The sequence below is a fragment of the Diadema antillarum genome, unplaced genomic scaffold, assembly GCF_040938485.1.
Source record: "Diadema antillarum isolate AM-2024a unplaced genomic scaffold, OU_Dant_1.0 scf00000028, whole genome shotgun sequence".
In the NCBI taxonomy this organism is placed as follows: domain Eukaryota; kingdom Metazoa; phylum Echinodermata; class Echinoidea; order Diadematoida; family Diadematidae; genus Diadema; species Diadema antillarum.
In genome coordinates, this window is record NW_027270917.1 from 7,261,324 (window position 1) to 7,287,279 (window position 25,956).

Here is a 25,956-nt window from a genome sequence, read left to right on the forward strand (position 1 = left end):
CTATGGCTCCAGATGTTATTTTGTGAACATTTCTGCCACGGACGGAAAGCAGAGGAATGAATTGTTGATAGATCACAACCCTCTCGCATTTGGATTGGAGTAATGTGGATCTCTTCATACATAGCAGCAGTGCAGTGACGATCTGGGGTGTGCGGCCCACTCCACACTGTATGGGTACACACAAGGCCTGAACACTTCCTACATATTGTACATAGAACAGTTCGTTGTACATACAGTTCATTGTATGCATCTGTTGGAACATATACCAAGCACTCAAGCGAGCGAGTGGTCTTTTGTTGTGTATTTAAAGTCCATATAGGTGGTCTAGTTTTGTTTATTATTGCGACTGGAGATTGAGAAAGAGTAGCAGACATGGCTGAGTACGAATGGTGAGTAGACTGGACGGTTCTACATCGTACATGTTTAGATAGACTATTTCAATTTTATCCAATGTCTAGTTTTGAAGAAACAAAAAACAAAAATGATAGGCTGTCTGCATGATAATCACTTGTAGTTGTAAATTTATGTAATGTTAGTTATAACATGTGTCGTTAGGAGAGGTCCTTATGTCTTTAATTCTAACCATAGACTTAGCCTTTAGGCCTAACTGTTAGAGAGGTTTCTTAAACTGTTAACTTAAAAAATTTACTCTGAGTCTATAACAATAGACTATTCAATTTAAATGTAACTTATAGTTTTTTCTCAGTGTTCTAGAACAGTGTCAGTACTACAGTACTACAATGTATTAACGTCAGAAGTGTCTACTTTTAAACGGTTACTTCTTCGTCTTCTTCTTTTTCTTCTTCTGAGCAAGTGCAATCTAAACATATACAATGTACTTTCGCACTGTTTGTACTTCGTGTGGAGTCTGAAACCCCAAATGTCTGTTATATTTCGTTTCCAATACCAAAATTTGACTGCGCACAAGAACGACTTTAATATGAGTACTCAAAAGTCAGCGGTCGAATTTTTGACGGTATCCCGTCAAATTTGTTGACGGCCTACTACTTTTCATCCCAATTATTTTTCTTTAATATTAGTTAGATCTATGTTGTCCAATTTGTTTTTGTTGTTTTGCTGATGATGACACATGCAGCCTGGAGTTGAATGTCCTGTCAACTTTCATTTGATTTAAATAGATCCATTGATATACAATGTAATCTATCTCAGAAAAAAAAAAAATTCCCTTGTGATTTACATTGTAGGACAGCCATCCCAATTATGACACTCTATCATGCACTATTTACAATGTAACATGTTAGAGCTTCTAGAATGATATAAGTTTTGGATTCCTCGGTGTCTGAAATTGCATTATTGCATACTTGGGGCTGCTCCCCTCAAAAAATAGTGCCCGACCTGTCACCTCAGAATTTATATAAATTTCAACTAGGTGCACGTAGATCTAGAGGCTCTCAGTGCAATTTGTTAAATATTCAATCTGTTGGAAGATGTCCATGTACCTGATACTAGCAGCTCATGGTCACATGTATCAGAGACGGAGTGAAGTGAGACGGAGTGAGATGAAGTGAAATGAACAGTGACCCAGCTACTGCGACGACATATGTAAAGGTCCATGCCTCTGGTGTCACAGCCTTCTACGTATGCATCAAGATTCTTGTACCAGGGGCTAAATCATTGATTACTTGATCAATTGATTGATCAGAATTTATTTCCTCTTTGTGGTCTCAAAGACAATATACATTGTAAACATTATTGAGTTACACTGATTATCCAAATACAATACCATTTTTGTCTTTTTGACATTTATTTTAAACTAATCGAAACACATATATTCTTTAATATAGAATTTAAATACATTTGGCTTAACATCATAGGTCCTGTAACACGGCAAGGGAATATGCACTTTTTTGTAGAATTCTCTTTTAAATATTTTCCTTACATTCTACGCATGGGACATAATGAATGAACTTTAGTAGTCATTTCATCCAGCAGTGACTCTGCAAAAACTTTAAAAATTCATAACTTTTGAACAGATTGTCCGATTTTCAGAACACACTGTATGGTTTTTACCCTTGAGGCAGTAGTCATTTATATACATTATATCATGGAAGCATTTGGAATAGAATTTGTTATCTTTAATTGATTGCTAAAAGTGTCATAAGGCTGAATCATCACAATTAGAAGTTACTGCATCACCCAAAATGAAAAATAAAAACATCTAGAATCAGAAAAAGATAGTGTTATTTTCCAATTGATAAGGAAACTCGGCCCAAGTATTGGTACAGTTTGTAACTATTGTTTCAAAGCCAATTGCTTCTTGACCTTGTTTTGTATACTGTGTGCATGGAGGGGGGGGGGGGGGGGGGTAGTGTTAATTTTAGTTCTACATATGTAATATCCTAAGAAGGGAAGTTCTGGAAACTTGGTTTTTATCAGGGATAGTTCATGAATGATGTTTCTGTTTGTAAGTTTTATTCAGTATTTCAAATGTTCATACAATTGTACTACTGTTCTTGCTTTTTAAAACTTGGCTGTCTTTCTGTTTCAGCAAATCACATTGACATTCAATGAACGAAACACAAATGGTGCAAATACCTGTGCGATCATCTCAAAGCTGTATTTGAATGTGTATCGTGCACAGCAAATATAATGAGGTTCAAAGTCGCCTCTGGTACAATGTACAATAACTTCTGTGGGCCTACTGTACAATGTTATGTTTGGTAAAGGACCATTCAAGTGATTTGGGCAATGCTTGTTTTAGCTAGGCAAGCAAGAAACATCCTTTGTGTTTGAAAAAGGTAGAGACATAACAAAATAGAGACCAAAAAAAAAAAAACCAAACTGGTAGAGTATGAAGGTCAGTAGTGTGAAAATACTTTGTTCTGAAGTAATACAAAGTTCTGCATGCTTAAATTGCTTTTCAGTCACCAGAGAACTGTCAGTTCAGAGAAAATGCAAAACTTCAAAGGAACCATTACCGGTATACCTTCCTTGATACACGATTGATTGTGCTCAACAAAGTGAAAAAAAAAAGAAGGAAGAATACATACAGCTGATACAGATAGTTCAAACTAATTTCTTTCGCTGTTCCACAAATACTGTAACCCCAAACAACGTCTTTATATAGCATTTTTGCACGCTGGTTTATATCATTATACCAATGTGTATCTACCGATACTGGGACAGTGTTGAGAATTGCTATTAATCGTTTGAATATCAGATGAAAAAATAAATGTAATTACTCTCGGAAAGTAGGAGTGGCTTGTGGGCATTATTGCACTACATACTGTACATTTTGTACATGTATATTCTGCGGGGTGTGTAGCAAGATTAGAGAAATATTTTTCAAGGCCTCCTTGCTCTTAAATATACAAGACAGTACAATTATATGTTACAGTGTTTTGCAAATTACCATGTACAGTATGTACACATGTAAGGTTCTTTAGGTTTCTGCAGGACCTTGGTATGGTAGGCCTACATTGTACAACACTCCGATATGTACTGATAAAGATGCGTCCTCGATTGCTGATCCCATTTTTACCTCTGTTGTCGATTCACACTTTCGTATTCTGGTCCATTGTTCAGATTTACATAATTGGTAGACTCTACACCCTACTTGTCATTCAGTGATTAGCACAACCTCTCATGGTAGTGTACATATACTGTACAATGTATCATTTTGCTTTTGTTGAAAACCATGCAGTGAGTGGGTATAAAACATTCAGTGAGAGAGTGATAGTGTATCATTTGGTTTTCCCACAGGAAGAATTTTTATCTGGTGTTTTCCTCAGGGAGTTGTGTGGTTATTTTTTTTTTATATAAACTACTATCAAATGATACCAAATACTGTGATGCTGTTATTTTTGCATACAGATATTTTCGCGAATGAGAAAGCCACAGACATTTTCGTGAGATGTTGTTTTCGCAAATTGACACGGAGGCCTTCATAAGCGCACTATGACCTTAGCGCACAGTGACATTTTCGCGTGTTGTTAAATTTGCGGTCTAACTGTGATTCATGAAATTCGTGAAAATTAAACCCTCGCAAAAGTAACAGCTTGTTAAATACAGTAATGGAATGGTTAATATTTTTCATGCAATGGATTAAATTACAATGTATATCGTGTTAATTTCGCATGTTTCAAAAAGGGCTTGGTTGTACAGTAAGTGAGCAATACTGTGCAATTCCATATTGGGTAGAAGAAGCTTGATTCACAGAACATGTAAGCATTCAATAAAATACAGTACATGTACAATGTAAAACTTGTATGTCGTGTTAAATACAACTTTTGTACATTGTATATTGTAGGTTAGCACCCTGCCAATTACAGAGTCACACGTGGTGTACATTGCAGTGTCGAACATGCACAAGTGCCATTTTTTTTCCCACTTTTTATTTTGAAATTAAGTCAGGAAAGCAGAATAAAAACAATTGTCACTTACCTTTTACTTTTGCAACTTGTACCGGTGTACATGTACCATATCTTTGATGTGCATATAAAGTGTATCTAATTTGTGAACCTGAGAATGCATCCAATCAAATTTTTTATTATGTTCCAAAGTCCATTCAATCTTCCTGTGTGTACACAGGCTTAGAATAGAGAGCAGGAGAGAAAAAAAAAATAGATACCCTTCAGCCTGAAGACACGATGGGTTTGAATCTACCTATTGATATCTTCAATGTATATCATGCATGATTGTACAGCGGAGTCTAGTGGCAGTTTTGCAATCTTTCCCCGGGCCAAATATTGACTCGACGAAGCAGTGTGTTCCCACACTGTGTGTAAAGAAGATGCAGTCTATACCTGATAATGGTTGATGCACGTGTTATAAAATGAATTGCATACCCAGACGTTGTACAAAAAACAGTGTACCTGGTATATGATGTAATTACAATGTGTATCTCCAAGGTGCTAAAGAGCAGTGGTTTAAACTTTTCTTGCACAGTCTCCATATATGCCAATATTTGATGCTGAAATGAATGATCCTCAAAATGGCATATTTAATGGCATTCAGGTGAGGGATGTCTTTGAGGGGGAGGATTTTTTTTTTTTTTTTTTTTTCATTTTCATATCCCTGAAACCGATGACTCACTCAGTAAACTTGTCACACGGGAAGCTGCACATTGAACTTCTGTGTTGTATCTTCATTTTTAACTCGTGGAGGCCTAGATGATATTCTCATTAGTCTAAAAAAAAAAAGAATCAACAAACCTACGAAATAAATGTTCATATGAGATTCTGTACAGTTTTAGGTACAGGCATTACTGTAAAACTAAAAGTTTCTGCGAAATCAAAGACATGAAACTGTAAAATTCCACAGTTCATTATAATAAGGATAACCTTCACATACTTTTTTTTTCATGCTAGTTTTATGTTGCGTGAAATGCACAATTTGCTTTTGCAGTACTGCAGGGAGGGAGCTTTGTGAGCTTGTTAGTGCTTCTGTAGGCCCATGTATTGAGTTCTGTGAAGTACATTTGTACAGCTGTATTGAGATGACTCGATCATGCAATGTCTTAACTGTTTCTTAATCAAGACAGTCACGTAATACTCGTAATTGAAACAAGTACCTCACTCCCCAATTGTCCCAATTACTGTAAGCGGTGGGGACTGTACAATATTCGTACACATTGCTGTGCACAGCAAATGTGGATTGCCCTAATCGCATTAGCTGTGTAGGCCTACAACTTTGGATTATTCTGGTGTAGGTCAATTCCATTGTGACTTATGGGACAAAGTGACAATTTTCGGCAATTTCAAACCAGTATTTTGAGAAAATAGTTGCATCAAATGCATTTTTCTCAGTTCATGGTTAGATCCATCATATCGCAGTGTATGAAAACACCACACTTAGTTTGAAAAGTATCATTGCATTACGTACAGCAATGAAAAATTGCTGTCGTGACTTATGGGACATTTGAGGACCACCGTTTTTCACATAGGAAAGTAAGTTCTGAAATATTCTTACACACAGAGTCTCTGGAAAGATATTTTCTTTCCTGAATGTAGCAAAGGGTTGGTGCTTACCCTGAGCCAAGTGGTATGAATATCTACTCATTTACAGTAGCAGGATAGGGAAAACCAGTGTGACTGATGGGACACAAAAACGTGACTTTATGGGATGCTATCAACTACCACATTTTGAGATTGAGAGAATAATATTTACTGATACCGGAACAAGTTATAGAACATCATAAAACAAATTTATGACCAAAGAACATTCAGAAAATTAGCCATCTGAGAATTACACAAGCTGTATTATGGTCATAATAGTGTATCAGAAATGATACATAAATTCTGGAAAAATTGGCAATTTTCATGAAAAATAAAGGTTTTTCGGACATAACTCCACTCCACGTTCACCGATGTTCACAAATGAGGTATCAAAATATCCGTTGTGAAAGGCTGCTTTGAGTAAACACACTCAGATCATCTAATTAAGCTTCATTAATCATCTATACTCAATAGTTTGATTTTCATAAAATGCAACCTTTCCGTGGAATTGACCTGTAGTGAAACAGTGAGCATGTACAAGTGTACAGTGTAACACATGTAGAGGTCTTGTGCAATTGAGGTGTATGGCATGTACAGTTGTACATTCTCTGTTTGCAGCATTCTCTGTTTCCTGTGATACACAGTTCTTCCTGTACCCAGTGCTACAGTATACATAGATCTCTGAACATATTTAGCGAGTCTAACTTTTCATGAGTCGGGACTTCCAGACAATTTCACGAGAGGTTAAATTCACGATCTGGGAGTACAGTGCGTGGACGGGAAAATCAGGAAGTGTAATAGTACACTGACAGTCGTACACATCCAGGCAGGCACACAGTACAGTGCACCAAGACTGGGGGCCGTCTAAATCATGTACAATGCACCATGTTCATGTACCCACTGCATATGGGTACATGACACATGCATGCATTTTGCATTCATGTTTTGATCAGAATTAATAATTTCAGGTGTTGTTGAATTCACAAATAACATCCCACTTGTGAAATTTGTGCAGAAAAACAAAAAACAAACAAATTGGGAAATACTGTACATGACGTGTATAGTATCAAACGTAATGATGAGATTCGAATGTACATAATATATGTATTTGGACACACGCTTGAAATACATTTTATGCCGTATACTGTAGAATTTGACTGTCACTTTCAGTAAACCATTAATTTAGATTCAAATGTCTGTTTCCATGGTCACCGTCTTTGTTCTATTGTTCACAGTTATAAGAAGAAATGAATGTATATACATGTACAGTAATCGGTTATGATTTGTAGACAGACATAAACCTGACAAAATAATACCTGCTACACTGCGTCGTGGCCAAGGCATAAAGCAAAAAATTATTATTCCGTTAACCCATTGAGGATGAGTCCCGAGTATACTCGGGCAGGTGTCTATAATGGGAAATGCGTGTTGTACAATAGCAAAATCAAACTGTCCTCAACGGATTAACAAACAACAATTCGACAGAGTTGGATTTTAGGAGTTCCACCAGGCAAAATATGACACTGCATAATTTGATACCATTAATAGTCTGGACGCTATTGTAATGAGGAAAAACATCCCATCAGACTGTTGAATCCGGTGACATTTCACGCCCCCCTATCAATTCCCCTTCCTCCAGAATTGCCAGGCAGGTTAAGTTTCAAAGGAAGCCACAATTGTAGGTGCCGATGACAGGTGGGGTGTACGCCCGTACTTTGCTGCTTATACCCGCTTTATGGATTTGGATCAGTTTCATCGCTGCGAAGTTTCACAAAACCAGCTACGGTAATGCAGCCAAGTCAGTACAGGAGCCATGTTAAAGGACAAGTTCACCTTCATAGACATGTGGGTTGAGTGAATGCAGCAATATTAGTAGAACACATCAGTGAGAGTGTGAGCAAAATCGGACAATCCGTTCAAAAGTTATGAATTTTTGAAGTTTCTGCTGGATGAAAAGACTACTATAGCTTGTGATGTCTTATGGGTACAACGATATAAAGAAAGAATAAAGAAAATTCAACATATTTCCATTTTTCTCCCATAACAAAAGAACACTTGACTTCTCTCTTTCAGAAGGCAGGGGGAATAATATTACCCTTAACATACGTCAGTAGCAAGTCGAAGAAATGTGCACTTTAGGCCAAGTAAAAAAAGAAACCAGTTTCTCGTCCTCGCGCGCATCGATTTTGGCCGCCGCATCGATTTTTTTACTATTTACTATTTTCAAAATGGCGCTGAAAATACCAAGGAATTCATAATTCTCGTCCCAACCCGCTCTATGCCCGCATTGATTTTCAGTTGCCGCATCGACTTTTTTGATATTTACTATTTTTTCGGCCGCCGAAAACACAAAATCGACAATTCACCTACCAATCGTGATGTGTATAACGCGTCCTCTATCTTAGCTGGAGTACAGCTGTAGCTTCCGTAGTGCGTATGTAATAACGCATGCATTTCACACTGCGAGCTCGGCAAGAAGGAATGACCCACAAAGCAGTCGAGCTGTAGTTGGATGGGCGCGCGGGCCTGGGCTATTACAGCGCACTCGGTACGTCGTGAACGCGATAGCGGCAACATCTTTTGCGAACGATCGCTGATACTAGTATTCCACTTATCTAATTTCGCGCATTGTTCATATTTTTCCCCCGTTTCTCATATTTTAAAGGGATGAATTGTACTGTACAAATGCTTGTGAGGATTGTATCGAGTTTACATTTTCATGTCATTGTGACTATGTGCACGTGTGTGCAGTGTCGGAAGGTAGGGTGCCAGTGCAGTGGCCGTGCCGGCCGCGTATATGCGTGTCTGTAGCTAGCTGCCAGGGTCCCCATCCCCCTGGTCTGTCAGCTGTCTGCACGCACGCATGAACACATTCGAATGTGTAAGAGGCCCAAACACTGCTCTGTTAACGTTGCATCTGACGGCGATGTATTGTTCTATTTTGAAGAGAAAATGAATGCGCTTTTCCAGCAAACGTAGAACTATTAAATGGGTGTATCCACAAAATAAATAACTTTTCAACGGATTCTGGTTTGTCTCGTATTTCTGCGGGATACTTTTCTTTACGATATAAATTCACGAACGCGGCCGTGAGTCGTATCACCTGTAGTGTGATACAATCAATTCATCATCCAAATGATGAGTGATTATCAAATGTCTTTTTAGAATATGAAGAAACATATTTAAATGTTTAATGCTATAATGCCAAATCAGTATCATTTTGACATCCATCTGCAATTGTACCAGCCAGTTTCTAGTTGAATGTGCTACAATTGTACTGTGAAGAGATGCAGATACAATATACCAGCTGTGTGGACACAAAAAGTCACAAACACAATGATAAAGCAGTGTTTTGAATATCATGGAATTTAAATTTCAGTTGTACATTTGTTGATAGTATATTTTATACCTGTTTCAATTAATAGCACAATACATCAGAATTGCAAGTGCACTGGTATCAGAAATGCCATTACAACACTAAATACCAGTATTAAGATGGTCATTTTCCCTTGACATCTGTGGTGGAAAGAAAAAGCAAATGTATTTCTGCATTCATGAAGTTTCATTTCAAGTATGGTACATAGCGTATTACATGTATATATCTATTTGTTTTAAAATGCACAGAGTGCAGGCAAGACATACACTTGGGACCTGGTCTCTCATAACACAGCTACCAGAGTGATATTTCATTTCATAAATTGGATATAGAAAATAGTAAAGCCCTCTCTCGTTATCTTTCTCAGAATTACCGGACGAGAAACACATATTACTTTCATTTTGACAATCCCCGAAAAAATAGTAAGATATCAAATAGTAAGGACCTCCCTCATCGCCTTGCTCAAAAAACCCGGACGAGAAACTACTTTCTTTTTTTACTTGGCCTTATTCAAAAAGTAAAGTTTTGTGAAATTCTCTTTTTATTTTCCTTATAGGTAGTTGCACGGATGTGACATCATACACTGTCAGTAGTCTTCTCTTCCAGCTGTGACTGCGCAGATACTTAAAATATTCATAACTTTTGAACGGAATGTCCAATTTTCCTCAAACCTTCACTGATGTGTTCTACTAATATTGCTGCATTCTCTCAATCCTTATGTACGTGTATATGAAGGTGGACTTGTCCTTTAATAGCGAACTTTAGAACTGCGATGGGAATGCTTTAAAGACAACGCTGATTATGCAAAAAAAAGAAAAAGTTCTGCACTTGAGTGAAACAGCTGTTTCCATTGTCTAAACCTGGGAGGCTGTGTCGTCTTGGTGTTCGCATCGCAAATCTAAAGCCTGTTATTACACACTGTAGCGGAGACGTTTGCACCATAATTCACAATTCTCTTCGTCACCTAGCATGCAGTGTAGTATACATACAGTGTATTCATACAGAGTATTAAAGGCAGCCGATCGCCATCCCTAATGGTACGTAAACTCCGAACGACCGAAGTTTGTGCATGCAATTGCGCAATGCTACCACTGAGACAAGTGTGTGTGTGTGCGTGTGTGTGTACGCATCATACACAAACATTGTCACCGCGAGCTACGGTGATTGGAGGAGAGAGGCCAGAAGACACTGCGGCGTGTGTGTGTGTGTGTGTGTGTGTGTGCGTGTACGCATCATACACAAATATTGTCACCGCGAGCTGCGGTGATTGGAGGAGAGAGGCCAGAAGACGCGTGGCTCTTTCGGCCTCTCTTCATGTGCATGCGCACTGAGAGTGTGCGTCCATTCGGAAGCTCTCGTGGCTCGCTTTGACAGCCATTTTGGGTTAGGAGATAAGCACAGGGAGCTCTCTTGTAGCCTACCATACTTTCGCTGACCCATTGAGCCAGCGCTATTCTCATTCGGGGGTCACTACATTTGATACAGAATGGGGGAGGCAGCGTGTTGCGTTCGTCTCCGTGCCGCACAAACCGCTCGCTACGACTGAGTGTCTTTAATGTATGGCTGTACCTTATCGCAACAAATGGAATGCCAGGACCCTCTGGTCTAAAATACCTACAGTGTACACGTAGCAGCAATTATCCATGGTGACAGCTACAGCTGTACACTGAGTATAAATAGATAGGTTGGATAGCATACCACTAACCAACTTTTGTGAGTGTTAGTCACACTATTGCAGCAAAGTCAGTACCATTTTGAGCATAAAGCTTTTTTAGGCAGAGGGGCCCTTATGAATGTGGAGAGACGTGAAAAATGTGTTTGTGTGTACAAGTGTATGTTGTTGCTGCTGTTTCATGGAGGGGCAACCAGGCATTACAGAACTTTATGTGGTAATTACATGTAGAATGTACCAGATACAAATTGTAGCAAAGTTTCACTTTCATAGTTCCAAGTTATGATTTGCTCTTTAAGTTTTAGTTTAAATAGTGGATGCTTTTGACAGCAGCAAGCTCAAGCTTTTTCAGTTTCGTTGTTGTCGATTTGCCTATAAAGTTGTAAAGCATGCCACAAGGGTTGTCACTCATTTTTAAATTATAAGCAGTTACAGGGATGTGAACAGGCCTATTGAAATATTGCACAATACACCATTACTGTAATGTGTTCAAATTCTGTGCTAGTTTGCTTCATTCAGAAAAGATTGCCTTTACCATCACAAGGCTCGCCAGAGGCTTGCCCTACCTAGCAACAAACTGATGAATGTACTATGAAAATCAATTCTTGCTAGGAAACGGAATGTGAGGGAGCTGGTGAATGAAATCAATGGATACAAGGCTATATAGGAAAAGAAACATCTACAAATTTTTTACATTTACTGAAATGGTTTACTATAAATGCAGGCATATATTGTTAGACCACCTGTGCAGAAGCGAAAGTTGAGCGCAAACGGATTGAGCTGTCTGTGTCTGCTGGGTCTTCCTGATGAGCCATCATGACATTGACATTTGAGATGCAACAAATATGATAGGAATACCTGAACTGCTATGTTAGAATGCCAGATACAGTGCTTGTAGGAAGGCACATCTGAAGAAACTAGAAAAAAGTCGCAACTGATAACTCGCCTCACCACTTTGTTTAGTCTGTTTTGAAACTCATCATATAGCACCTTGCTCAAAATGAGAGGGTGACATACTGTATACATGTAAGTGAAATTCACTCTTGTGCCCAGTTTTGAACAAAAAGACTGAAACGAGACTTGTTGAAAACTCATCATTGTGCCTTTGGTGAGAAGGCAACGTACAATATTACGATGAACACCACAAGAAAGGTTTGCCAACATTTGAATGGAAAGAATATTTTTCTCTGAGTGATTCTTTGACTTTGCTCTTGTAGTCATCTCTGATGCGAAAAGAAGGAGAAGAAGAAGAAGAAGAAGAAGAAGAAGAAAGAAACAAGGAATATGATCTTCATGCAGAACACTCATGCGACAATGTAAAGGTTGCTTTCCTGGCAGATTGCTCAAATAATCTACGGCACATACAACATGTTGAAATTGAATTCCTCAGGGAGTTCGACTACACATCGCCAAGGCGACGGGCCTCGATTTTGATTGATGGCTTCCTGCACACTCTAGTGCACACCACATTCGTTGCATGTTCAGTATGTAAAACGCCTTATCCTGCTGTCTCAAATGTGCACACAGCGACTTTAGCATTCATGTTGCAGTCTGCTAGAGAGAGGCATGACATCAGCCTGTACCATTTGAGTGTATTATATCCCGAACAAAGTTTGAACCTCTCCTTCCCCGCCCCAACAAGGGGAAAAATAACAACACAAAGTTTTCAAAGGTGATTGATAAATACTACAACAGAGAAGAGCCTATAGCATTGATGAAATATATTAAAGTAAGACTGGGGGGTTAACAAATCAGGCTGGAGAGTAATTTTTACTGTCAGGAATGCTCAAGAAGTTGCCGGTGCACATGGTCCCACACATTCACATCTGTGTTGGCAGATTTGAATGGACATGGTCTTCAGGAACGTCTCTTCGTTTTAATTTCATTTGATACTGTGTTTCATGCATGCCCAACATTGGTCAGCATACAATTTCTGTTGTATCTCTCAAATTACTAAATGATGTTTCATCACCAAAAGCTACTTTGGCCACTTCATTTATTTTATAGGAAATGTACAACAATTGTACAAGTGTACATAATAGGGACAATCATGTTGATCAATCAGCGATTAAACATTCTTAATGTATGAGTTATGAAGTACACAATACATTGTAATCCCTACAAAGGTACATGTAGGTCAAATTGATTATTTTTGCAATCAGTTTAGATCACTCATCTTCAATGAAGGTGTTACTACAATTCACAAAACTTCATTTTGTACCAATTTTTGCCCAACTTTACTTTTGATACCAAAGTGATAAACCACCAGTGATACAAATTAATTGGCAATAATTTCTAAAAATATTCATTGAAAGGGAAGACATATTTTAATGAAAAATTATGGCAATAAAACAGTGAAGATTTGGAGCAAAACAAGGATAAGGTTCCTTAATCCCTCAGGACGAGAGGACAGACTCATTGCCCGTTTGTGACATTGCTTCGTGGAAGTGATGCAGCGACGAGGGATAAATTCTTCAGCGATAAACAGGGCACTTGAGGCCCGATTTTATAAGGCCGAGGCCAACCGAGGTGCGGAATGGGAGCCAGTGCACCGAGTGAATGCGCTTGTTGTGCAGCGCTTTTGTAACAAACCTACATTGTACGTCTTGCATCCCGCAAGCCTCATTGTGCATGTACGATGCTGCTGGAATTGTACAGGTCTCTTTGCTGTACATGACAAGAATAATTTGTATGCTTTGAATGCCACTGCTTTACATGTAGATGTTGCGTGTGAGGTTAAGATTCCCAACCATTTGTAATGACACAAACTACTTCCTGCGGCATGTCTTCACTTCCCAAAGCACAAGTCAAAGTAAAGCTAAGTATTAGAAGCTGTTCATATAGAAGGAGTGCTCATGTTCAACTATTTGCTGAAAAGCATAAGATTTTGAAGAGAAATTTACAGCCCTGGAGACGGAAACTACATCAACTCTTTTACTATACCATGTTCCTGATGTCTGTTTCCATGTTATTGCTTCTTTATTTATATTTATTTTCTTATCAAACCGGTTTGGGTGATTAAATTTGTGGGTTTTCTCATTAGAGAATGGAGTGAAATTGCCATGGTTTAGATTCTAAGACATTAAGAAGTGATTCTAGCTGTACTCGAGTTCCTTCACAGATGAAACTAGAGAAGCACTCCGCCAAGCATGCAGCTCATTTCCACCACTGATCTTGTTCTTCCATAGAGATTTCCACCCGTGCTGAAAGACACCCGATTTCCCAATATAGAAACCTTTGTTACGTCATAAACCCTCAGCTGCACGGCGCGCCTCGCTCTAGCAGAAACTAGAGCACGCACTGTAGTGCGCACATGCAAACCTCAAATCATGCAGCCGGAACTCCCAAGTTCATTGACCCTACCTGCCAAAATATCAAAAATCCTTCATAAATTCCCCCAAAATTCTCTGATCACTACCAAAATTTAATCGTTTGTTACTCGTGTCATTCTCAACCTTTCCTGTAAGTTTCATCCAAATCCGTTGACAACTTTTTGAGTTATTTTGCACAGGGACAAACAAACACACAAACACACAAACCAACGGTAACAAAAACATAACTTCCTCCCTTGGCGGAGGTAATTGTATTTCTAGAACAAGTGAAACTCAACTCAAGATGAGACTTCATACTTTGAATCACTCCATACCGAAGGGCACATTGAGTTGACATGTGCATGATGTTTTACTATGGCCAGATCTGAATTTCGCTGTAAAAAATGGAAGACATTTTTTTTATATAATTTATTTACTTTCTTTACTGTTCGTCTCTTTTTATCTGTTAACTTGTTCAATACTTTTGAAGATGTTGGTTGGTCTTCCTGTCCCTTTTATGTACATAATATTATTTGAAGATGTCACATCATTATTTTAAAGGGATGGTTTAGTATTGGTGGAGATGAGAATTTGGCTTTTAACTTTTTTTTTTGAGATACCAGGAAACCACTTTACAGAGGATACCATTCTAGGAGGAATTCAAAGTTTATTTGATGAAAATCGGTTTTGGTATGGCTGAGGCACCCAAAAACAAAGTTAAACAAAGCGATCATAGTAAAAGCTGGGTCCGTATCAGGATCGCTCTTTTTTTTATATCTCAGCCATTTCAAAACCAATTTTCATCTTTGATAAACGCTGAATTCCTACTAAAATTACATGCCCTTTCATATTTCATAAAAAGTTTCTCATTATCTCACCAAAAAAAGTTAGAAATCAGAAGTTAGGTCTCAACCGAAGCTGTACAATCCCTTTAAATGTTTTTGTTCTTTCATATCCTTCCTAATATATATATTGAAAATCCATTACTGTGGTTCCACTTTTCAACAAACTCCAGAAATTTCTCTTTTTTTTTCTATATATGTGACCCTGCACCACAAAACACACAAAAAGTCGCTGGATATGGATTTTTAGTTGAGGACAGATTCTGAAAGAGCAGACTCTGAGCTTTAAAATGATGTATAACTCAATTCATTTGGATTCTCCTAACCTATATAAATATTGGAAAGAAAGCACACACCCAGGAAAAGTGTGAACTGAGAAAAGAGGCTCTGAATTACAATGTGTATTCAAGCGCTTCATCTTTACCAAGCCGTGCTGCCTGTGTGATGAATGGGACAAAAACAGGAAGTAAACCACCGGAATAAAAAACAATGAAGGGAATATTAAGTTGAACTGAAATTAAGAGTGCCTTATTAACACACTCTGTAGATAAAAAATGCCAACTTTCAAAGCAGTAGCATCATCCTTTCAAAAGTTATTTGAGTTGAAAGTGAAGAGTGTCCACACGGTTTCTCAGAAATGAAAATTGGACACTAAAGACACATCTAATCACAGTATCCTACCAAAAATGTTCGACATAGACTGCTAAAAAACACACTTTCCTGACCGTTGTATGATTCCAAATTTTAACATAATGTAGAAGAAGACTTGCTCTTTCAGAAAATATGAAAAAGTCAAGATCGGCTAGGTTGACCCATTTCACCTATTTTCAGTCCTCACACAAAATCAGTGTGTGCGACTTTTTGTTCGTTTTGTGATGCATGGTCACATATAGTGTATGTCATGAAAAAAAACCCCACACAATTAAATTCGGTCAATCAGTGGGGAGACTGCATTATCTGAATTTTCAGCCCAGAAAGGGATGGAACTTGGAGAAAGTCTTCCAGTCTTTTGTGTTATTATTGCAAGCTGCTTGTCATGTTCAGGACATAAAGAAAATGACTGCCTCTTCAGAATTTGACTGCGGAGAGACGGTCGCAGGAAATGACAGCAAATATGCTCTTAGCCATTCATTCTTCATCTAGATTATTTACCGATCCGCGCAGAGACGGAAAGGAGGGAGCTCGTGTGTGCGCCGCGGCACTGCGGATAATGAAAGTTTGATGGCACAGAACTGATCACCGATATGACGAGAAAGTCCCGGGATGCACTTTGTATGAGGGAGGAAAACATTAGATGAAGCTGCTCTCATATTCATTCCAATCAGGAGCACTACAAGAGGGAGAGAAGAGATGGGAGAGAGAGGGTACATATATCATCAGCAGCTGAGAACCTGCAGAAGGGCGCTATCACGTTCTAAGATTTGAGCATAAATACAAACGAAACAATCGATTTTCATGAAATAAAAAGTTTGCTTTTAACCAAAAGTGTGTAGATTCATAAGCATTGCTCCAGATGTTGAATAAAATAGTGCCCTTGCAGTTTTGATTTTTTAAACATTTTATTGAAAATGAAAATAATTTGAAATTGTCATCATGATGTAGAAGAGATCAATTTCTACAATGTGATACCAATAACTCAATACCCCCCCCAAAAAAAAAAAACCACATTGCGATGATGCCTTTCTTGTTCTCAGCAGACGATATCTGTAGATAACTGGAGACATGCATAGATGGACATAGATGGTTTTAGCACAGATGAACAGATGAGAAGAGGGTTAAATTGATGAAGTTTAAGATCATTGATGAATGGATGCATAGATAGAAGGATGGAGAGAGAAAGATTGTAGACAGCCCGAAAGAAATTTGAGAAGAGTGAGGGAGGCAGAGGAATAGGAAGATTACAAGAAGGAAAATGGAACTTGTATTGAATGAAGAGAGAAGATCTCAAAGCTAAAACCAGAAAATGGAGGTAAAGACAATACTTCAGTACCTCTATCAGAATTCTAGTTGTGTAACAATTTTTTTTTTTCGTTTGAGGGGGGCGGGGAGGGGGGGGGGGGATGGAGGAGGAGGGGAGAGGAGAGGATGGCTAGGTATGTATTATCTGTTATTGGGTTGGATGCAATGAGGTATGAGGACATGCTTAGTTGCCATGGCAACACTGCATTTCTCCTCTTTTTTTTCAGATGGCTGTGGAGATGGATGTCAAAATGGATGCGAGCAAGAAGAGATTGCGAGTGGTGATCATTTTCTGAGGGGAATGATAATGGTAGGGAGATCTGTGTGTGTGCAGAGCGATAAATTGCAAATTAAGCAGCATGGGGCCATGAAGTTGCTTTGGCTGTCTCCCTCCCCCCCCCCCCCCCCCAAAAAAAAAAAAAGAGACCAAAACAAAACAAAACAAAACCCTTGTTGTATATTTGGCAGAACACACTGAGCAAAATCAGTTATTCTTTGAGAGCTTATATGATGGAGGAGCAGTATTACAAATGCAAAGAGAACTACGATATGCAGAGCTATAGGATTAGTTACAGTTTTCATACTGAAATCAGCCAAACATAATGACAATATGTTTGCTTGATTTTAATATGAAACTTGTACAGTAATGATGGTGCAAGTCTCATATCAAAATTAAAGAAATATTTCTTCATGTATTTCTAATTCACTTGTGCCCAACTCTTCACAAAATTGCCTGTGTTGCCATGAATAAATACATAATAAATACAGAGCTTTTGTAAGAATGCCACAAACTTCTCATTTGTGTGTGTGTGTGTGTGTGTGTGTGTGTTGTGTGTGTATTTCAATTTCTATGAAACTTAATCTTTCAGTTTGCATGGATTAATTTTCTTTTTGTTTTCCTTTATATCAGAGTCGACATGAATGGCTAGTCTTGCTCAAGCCTAATGCCCTTTTAATGCCATGAAATAGTTTGTGATTGGGAAGAAAATGTTGGCAAGTGAGGCTTTTATAATGGGGTAAATAGAACAAGAATATAGGCAAAAGGTTAAATAGTGTGTCTATTAAAGTTGTAGGCTGCTAGAACTGCCCCGTCTTCAAAGTTGTTCAAATAGAGAAATATTAAAAAACGAAGGGGGGTGGGGGCATATTAGAGGAATCACTTGCTCCCAAAATCAAAGCAATAAGGAGTAATACTTGGACAATATACAATAAACATGGGGAGGATAGAGAAAGATGGGGGGAAAAAGAGAAGAAAATAGCCCATAGCCTTTAAGGCAGGTTAATACTCAAAATATAATGTAGGTACAAAATTGTAGGTCAATAATTGAAATGCATGAATAAAATTGAGTGGGGTGATGCTCTGGCCAGTATCAAAATTGGAGCATATAATAAGGAGTTATGGAGCGAGGTAATGCTCTAAATTGGTCATGAATGGATAATGAGATAAAGAGTGAGTTAATGGCTATATAATGTGACTTGCTGGCAATTTATTCAGGGTTAGTCGCGATTTCCTGGAGGAATGAGCCAGGAGAAAAATCAGTCGTCTGCAAAGCTTCAGAAGAGTGGTGGTGGGGGGGGGGGTCTATGATCAATTGATGATAAGACACTGAGTCAGAGATATGAAGTTTTGAATCTCTTTTAAAAAGGAACTGCAAGAGAGTTTGAGAGTTTCCATTTCATTTTTTTGATTAATAAATTGGAAAAGAATTAACCTGAGTAAAATGAGGTAAGGTTCAGAGGGTTACTTGGCAATATACTTAAAGGGATGGTACAGTTTTGGCTGAGCTTTCCAACTTATTGTTCATTATTTTTTAGATAATGAAAAACCTCGTATGAAATATGAAAGAGCATATTATTCTAAGAGGAATTCAAAGTTTTTTTGGATGAAAATAGCTCTTGAACTGGCAGAGATATCCAAAAGCAAAGCTATCCTAATAAAAAAGTGGGACCCACCTGTTATTGGGATTGCTTTGTTTTACTTTGTTTTTGGATATCTCAGCCATTTCAAAACCGATTTTTCATCAGATAAACTTTGAATTCCTCTTAGAATTGTATGCTTTTTAACATTTCATGCAGTGGTTTATAAGTATCTCGCAAAAAGTTAAAAGCTGAATTCTAACCTCAACCAATGAATGACGATGAAAGAAAAGGAACATAAAGGCTACTTATTCACATAGAGGCTATGTGACATGTATAGTTTAGTTAACCATGTGAGATGTGAGTGCACATACTAGTAGGCCGAATGCGTAGAACAAGCAATTGCTTGTAAGCAATTGCTTCAAGCAAAAGCACAAGCTCGTCTAGCAAAAGGTCTAGCTCAAGCAATTGCTTAAATCCATATGCATAATCTTTTGCTTTTATGCCAATACCTTTTGCTTGCCCCGCACAAGCAATTGCTTGCGTTTTCAACAAAAGGGATGTCACGCCTGTGCGAACACAAGAACAAAGGCGAGTGTGGCAGCATGTATTTTAAAGGGCATGTGTGTGTGGAAACATTTCCTGACATAGCAGAAGAGCTATGAAATGCACACACAGACACATACATTTTACACACATCTATACACACACACGTATTACTGGCTGATTCCCATCACTGCAGCTTACAGCAGCCCGGATCTGCCAGATCGCATGTGGAGAGAGGTCTCCTCGCTCTCCACCAAAGTCAGACATCCTACCTGTTTTTCATCACATTTTGCGTGCTAACCACTGGAAATTCCCATTGTTGAAATGAAAAAGTTTCTTACACTACTTATGAGTAATTTCTTGGAGATTTATACCACTCCTTCACAAGTGTGGTCTTTCTTTCATAAATATGAAAATGATACTTAAAAGGGAACGTTCCGGTTAAGCAAAAGCTCAAGCTCATTTTACAGAGCTTGGAAAATAGGCTAGCAAGAACTAGCAAATGGTATGTTTTATGCATACGTTTTTCAGCAAATGCTTGGTCTCTTTGCAATTGCTTGCGGGCAGCAAACAATAGCTTGTGTTTGCTAGCAAAAGCTTCTGCTTGCAAGCAATTGCTTGTTTTTATGCATACGGATTCGAGTAAAAGGCTAGCACAAGCAATTGCTAGCGTTTATGCATTCGGCCCATTATCACTGCAGCACTTCTGCTTGTCTGTATAAACCCATTCAAAATTGTGGGAAATTATTTCGCTTCCTTCACTGAGTGCAGGTTGGTATTGCCGGAAGTCGTGGGTGTTACTCGATCAAGATGTGGTATTAGGACAAATTTTGTGGAAATTCCCCCATGTTGCTTAGGCTTTGTACCAACCTTAGTATTAAACACACTGGGAAATATGTGTACTGTAGCTCTTGCAGTTCTGATGGATTCATGGGCCTATATTTCAGTGTATTAGCACACACACATACACACACACACACACACACACACACACACACACACACACACACACACACCCTGAACCAATTCTATCAATTTCTTCTTCTTTTTTCCACCATTGTTTTCCTGCTTGCCGAGGGTTAGATTAACCAGAGTCAAGTATCGAGCCACTTTTTTAAACAGTGGAGATACAGCTGGACAAATAGAGCATCTTCGTGTCAAAACATTAAAAAAGGACGGTCCAGGCCAGTCGGATTCCTTTGCCACCAGAAGGGTGGATGGAATGGAAGGAAGGAAGGTGGGAAGGAAGGATGTATTGCCATGGTCACCGCCTTATGGCTTGTGTGTCATTGACTTGTACGTGATCAAATTGGCAACACTCAGTTTGAGTGTGTGTGAGTGTGTTGTCGGAAAGTGGATCAGGGTTAATGGACCAGAGATCAAAGGGTTAGAATTGAAATTTGAGCCTTATGCCAGCTTCTTTTCTTTTTAAAAAAGGGCCATGTCAGTGCACTCCTTCTTTATTGCACAGAAAAAAAAAAAAAAGTGCCACACGCCCTATCCTCGGTATAATGGTAGACAAAAGATTTAATTTGTACATGGCTACCAATGATACACATAGCACTCACTGGCACATGATTAGTTCAGGCTATTCAAGACTGATCTTTATGTAAAAGTATGCCTACAGGTGTATCATAGTCAAGGTCAAAAAAAAGTGATGACAAGTTATTACCATAGCCGCATTTACACTGACTTGGAAGTTAGGACTGGTATTTTATCAGGCGACAGCAAGAACTCACACTTGTTATGTACTCCTGTATTCCACAAACAATGTATATCGAGAGCAGTACGGGCACTCCCACAATCTGAATCAACGCATTTTCTGGGAGAACATAATTTTGTTAAGTCGTCATGGGGTGATGATACGTGGTTGGAGAACTTCAAGTTTGCTATGTAGTAGTTTTCACGTACTAGTTTCATCAGGGAGAGGGAGGTGAGAGACCACGAGCCGATCGAGGATCGGCCGTTTAGACCTGTACACAGCTGTCTATACCGTGTGTACTACTAGTAGTACTCTGGCCAGTGACCGACGAACTCTCTACACGTTCCAAAGAGAGGAGCGCGCGTAAACTCCCGGTGCAATCCGATACCGAAAGTCACGTGATGAAAAATCGCGATATTTCTGCGGCTTGGGTTTACACTCGCTAACTTCGCCTCAAACTTCGCGAAGTTTCAAAAAATCGCACTCCGGCTGGCGATTTTTCTGGTGATGTTTCGAGGGCGTTTGGGTGTAGTTGCTTAGCAACTTACACCCAAATGTCGCGATTTTAGAAAAATCACGATTTTTCCAAGCAAGTGTAAATGGGCCTAATGGTCACATTGGGTTTTATGGGTGAAATAAAAGAATCATTGCAGATCACTGTTAATAAAATCTCATAGTACTTTGGTGTAATGTGCTGTAGTTTTGTTTTATATTTTGTTTCTTAACTGATACCAGCAACATTTGTCCATCGTGAAAAAAATCCTAATAATCTACAAGTTCTAAAATACTGCTGCATATCAATTAGTATTGATTTTGATTTAATATAAGGATGCATGTGTGAGATGCACATGTATTTTCTCTATTAAATACACCAATTTTAGGACAAAGGGAAATCCCTTTGTCCTCATACAGAAGTGCAGCATGAAATTATTTTGTCCCATTTCTGAGGTCGAGGTCAATAATATTGCTGTGAAAGGGACAGATGTGTTTGGTATACTACAGCCTGTGGGGGCCGAGTCCATTGTCATGGTCTGTAGGCATACCGCTTTTGCACCTCCTCCTTCCCTGAACACAATGTAGAAAATGATGTTGGAAATTAATTGTTGCAGCTGGAAGGGGAAAAAGATGCATAACCTTGTATTTTAGTGGACAGCTGTTTTACATGATGTGCCTCAGCACCTTCCATGCTTTGTTTATAACTCTTTGTGTACTTAAAGAGTGCCTGATTGGCACAGAAAACCCCAAAACATTGTAGGAGAGTGTCTATTGTATTTACTGGGGGGCATTTCATGAGGCGATTCATTTGGTCGGATATTTTTCTGACAAACTGTTACAAGCTTCTGAAATACTTGCATCTGATTGGCAGAGAGAAAATTTGTTCGACAACTTTGTCGGGCAAAATGCTTCATGAAATGCCCCCCTTGCCTGGTCCTTATTTTTGTTGCCCAGAATTCCTTATTTAGAGAATGAAATTTGGAGCAAAAGTAACACTAGTCATTCGAAAAGTCCTGAAAATTGCGGATTTTGCAAAATTATGTGAATTGTTCGCTCTGAAAGATTTTTTGGAAAGTATACCTAAAAGTTATCACAACCTGTTATCTTCTAGCCTGTCTTATCCATAAAGTACAGTAGATTCCCGCTAGAACAAAGTCCTTGAGACTGGCAGTTTTCTTTTGTTACAGTGTATATGTGACCCTGCACCTCAAAACAAACAAAAAGTCACCAGACATGAATTTTTAGTTAAGACCATTTTCTGAAAGAGCAGACTTAAAGCTTTAAAATGATGTATAACTCAAATCAAATGGACTCTCCTAAACTACCTAAATATTAGAAAGAAAGCACAAACTCAGGAAAAGTGTGAACTGAGAAAAGAGGCTCTGAAGTACAGTGTCTATTCAAGCGCTTAATCTTTACCAAACCATGCTGGCTGTGCGATGAATGGGACAAAAAACAGGAAGTAAACCACCAGAGTAACAACAATGAAGGGATTATCAGATTAAACTGAAATTAAGCATGCCTCATTAACACATTCTGTCCATAATTAATGCCAACTTTCAAAGCAGTAGCACTATCCTTTCAAAAGTTATTAGAGTTGAAAGTGAAGAGTATGGACAAGGTTTTTCAGAAATAAAAAAGGGATTCTAAAGACACACCTAATCACACTATTCTACCAAAAATGTTCGAGATAAACTGCTAAAAAACACACTTTCCTGCCCGTTTTATGATACCAAATTTTAGCATAATGTAAAAGAAGACCCGCTCTTTCAGAAAAGATGAAAAAGTCAAGTTCGGGTAGGTTGATCCATTTCACTGATTTTCAGTCCTCACACAAAATCAGTGTGTGCGACTTTATGTTCGTTTTGAGGTGCACGGTCACATATAGAAATTTCATTATAAAAACCGAACAAATAAACAATAAAAAACATAGAGCCAATAATTTTATGACCCAGATTTTCATTTGGTAGTAACCGGAATTTCATCATAATCGTGTTCGTTATAACGGGAGTGCACTGTATAAATCAGTTTTATCAAGCCAAGGCAAAGTTTACTCTATGAGAAGCATTATGGCAAGGAATATTGAAAGGAGTGAGGGAGCTGGTGGTTGATGGAAGGGAAGGAATGTGGTTTATAGAGCATGACCCAGAATAATAGTGATGCACAATTTTATATATTTAAATATATTTTTTTTTTTAGATGTGGGCTGTGTGATTGAAAGAATTTATCTTATGCTCAGCGACTTCCATGTAATTCACTGAATGCATTTATTTCGCTTTGCTTCTGATGCAGCGCTATCTTTGATCACATTATTCCTCACGCTTGAGTACTTTTCTGTACATTTGTATAAAGTGTGGCTGTTAATTTGCCACCTCTGTTTGTGTTTGTTTAGGTACCATGTTAAAGTGTTCTGTACAACTCAGCTATACATGTACAATGTACCTTTTGTTACAGGCTTTACATACAACTTGTAAACCTGTAAACCATTACTGTACTGTTGTTTGCTAGAAATCAACTTCTTGTTTTTGCCCATTTTTTAATTTTTTTTTTTTAACCATATAATGTTTGCAAGTCGAGCGTGGAAAAACACGATGAAACAATAATTTGTTTTGTTTTTTTGAAGGGGGTATGCATTCAGTTTCATCCATTTGTATTTATAAACTTTAGATATTGACCACAAAGAGACCTTTGAATTCCGTTGAGATAATCTGTTTTGGAGCTAAACAGAATAATCAGTTAAACTAACGGGAGGGGCGATATTGAAGAGATAAGATGGTAAGGAATGGTATTCCACTAATCTAATGTAAAGTCACAGTGAAATATTTTCCTTTAGGGAAAGGTTCATGTCATACAGTTTTATACGGCAACATAATCATGACAACTCCGGAGCATGACTTTTGTCCCAAATGAAAATGAGTAGGCCTAAGATATTTAATCTGTCTTGCCTCACAAAAATTTTAGTACATGGGCCCGCACTTGAACATCACGCACTTGCTCAGACTATATACGCACAATCAAATACAAGTTTTCATTTTAGTATTACATGGTGATTTAATTGGAAGCAGTATCACAAACATGTTACAGTGTACCAATATAGCTCTTTGCAGCTAAATATACAACATGTACAATGTATCTCAAGGTAACCATGTGAGAGGTAATTTATCTGCATTTGAACTTTTGCTTAGATACGTAACTTTCCATACTCAGTCAGATTATTTGTTAAAAGTCTATTTGTCAATATGATTTCATCAATATTCATCAAAACCACTTCTCCTTTAATGTGGATTTTTAACCCTTAATTGAATGAACACGCTTTTGAGCAATATGAATTGCTAGGCAGTTTTTCTGCGATGTGTTGCAAAGTCGGCCTCATTGAGGTGTGGAAAAGAAAAGAAAAGAAAAGAAAGAAGAGTGAGTCTGAATGTAGGCTACCCAGTTTGTCTAGACAGGTGCTTTGTTTGTTTTCTTCCTTTCTTTTTTTTTTACACAGCCAAGTGACATACTGTCCCTATGTGTGTATTAAAAGTGGGGCATGTTGAATGTGAGCAGACTAAAGCACTTCTGATACAATGTACAAGTGCATGTATTATCGTAGCTGCATATACAATGTACTAAAGTAACACGTGGAATGGTGACATCAAAGTGCGTGTTTACCAAAGGGAGTGATTCAGTCATTTTATATGTCCTACAGTTGTATTTGTACATCATGAGGTACAATGTACCTTTGTTAAATGATAAGTTTAATATCAAAAAGCACAAATGCAAATTCACTGCAGTGCAAAGTGGTTGTTCTTGTCAATAACATGCAAGTATGTATATAGGCAGAGATGCCAACCATTACTGTTTTTTGCAGTATTTTGTAAATTTTTACCAAAAATACTGCAGGTTCCATGGAATATACTGTTTTCCCCAAATTGTATAACCTCACATGTATATGCAGGAAAGGCAAAATACTGTTTTCCACCCAGAAAAAAATGTGCCTTTTCAGCCCTCAGAATGGAGCAGTGCTGTTTACAAGGTTGGCATCCCCTGTAGTAAAGGGAAATATCATTGACCAATAGTGGCATGTGTGGAAGCAACACTCACCTTAATACATGTATGTGAAAATCATACACTTTGTACATATTTTGTATCTTGGGTAGAATTCCGTGAACTATTTGGCTCAAATTAAACCATAATGTTACATGTACATGTACATGGCTGTAAATGTCAAATACCAGCAGTTGCACAAACATGGTT

General features: G+C 38.2%; 1 protein-coding gene across 1 annotated transcript in view; it reads left to right on the forward strand.

Moving 5' to 3' along the window:
* The first annotated feature begins 214 nt into the window (after window positions 1-214).
* Window positions 215-25,956, forward strand: part of LOC139737331 (signal peptide peptidase-like 3) — a 111,195-nt gene continuing 85,453 nt past the window's right edge. Inside the window, exon 1 of the mRNA XM_071648018.1 lies at window positions 215-389. Within this exon, the coding sequence (XP_071504119.1) occupies window positions 373-389 (17 nt within the window). The 5' untranslated portion in view covers window positions 215-372. The remainder of the gene's footprint in view (window positions 390-25,956) is intronic.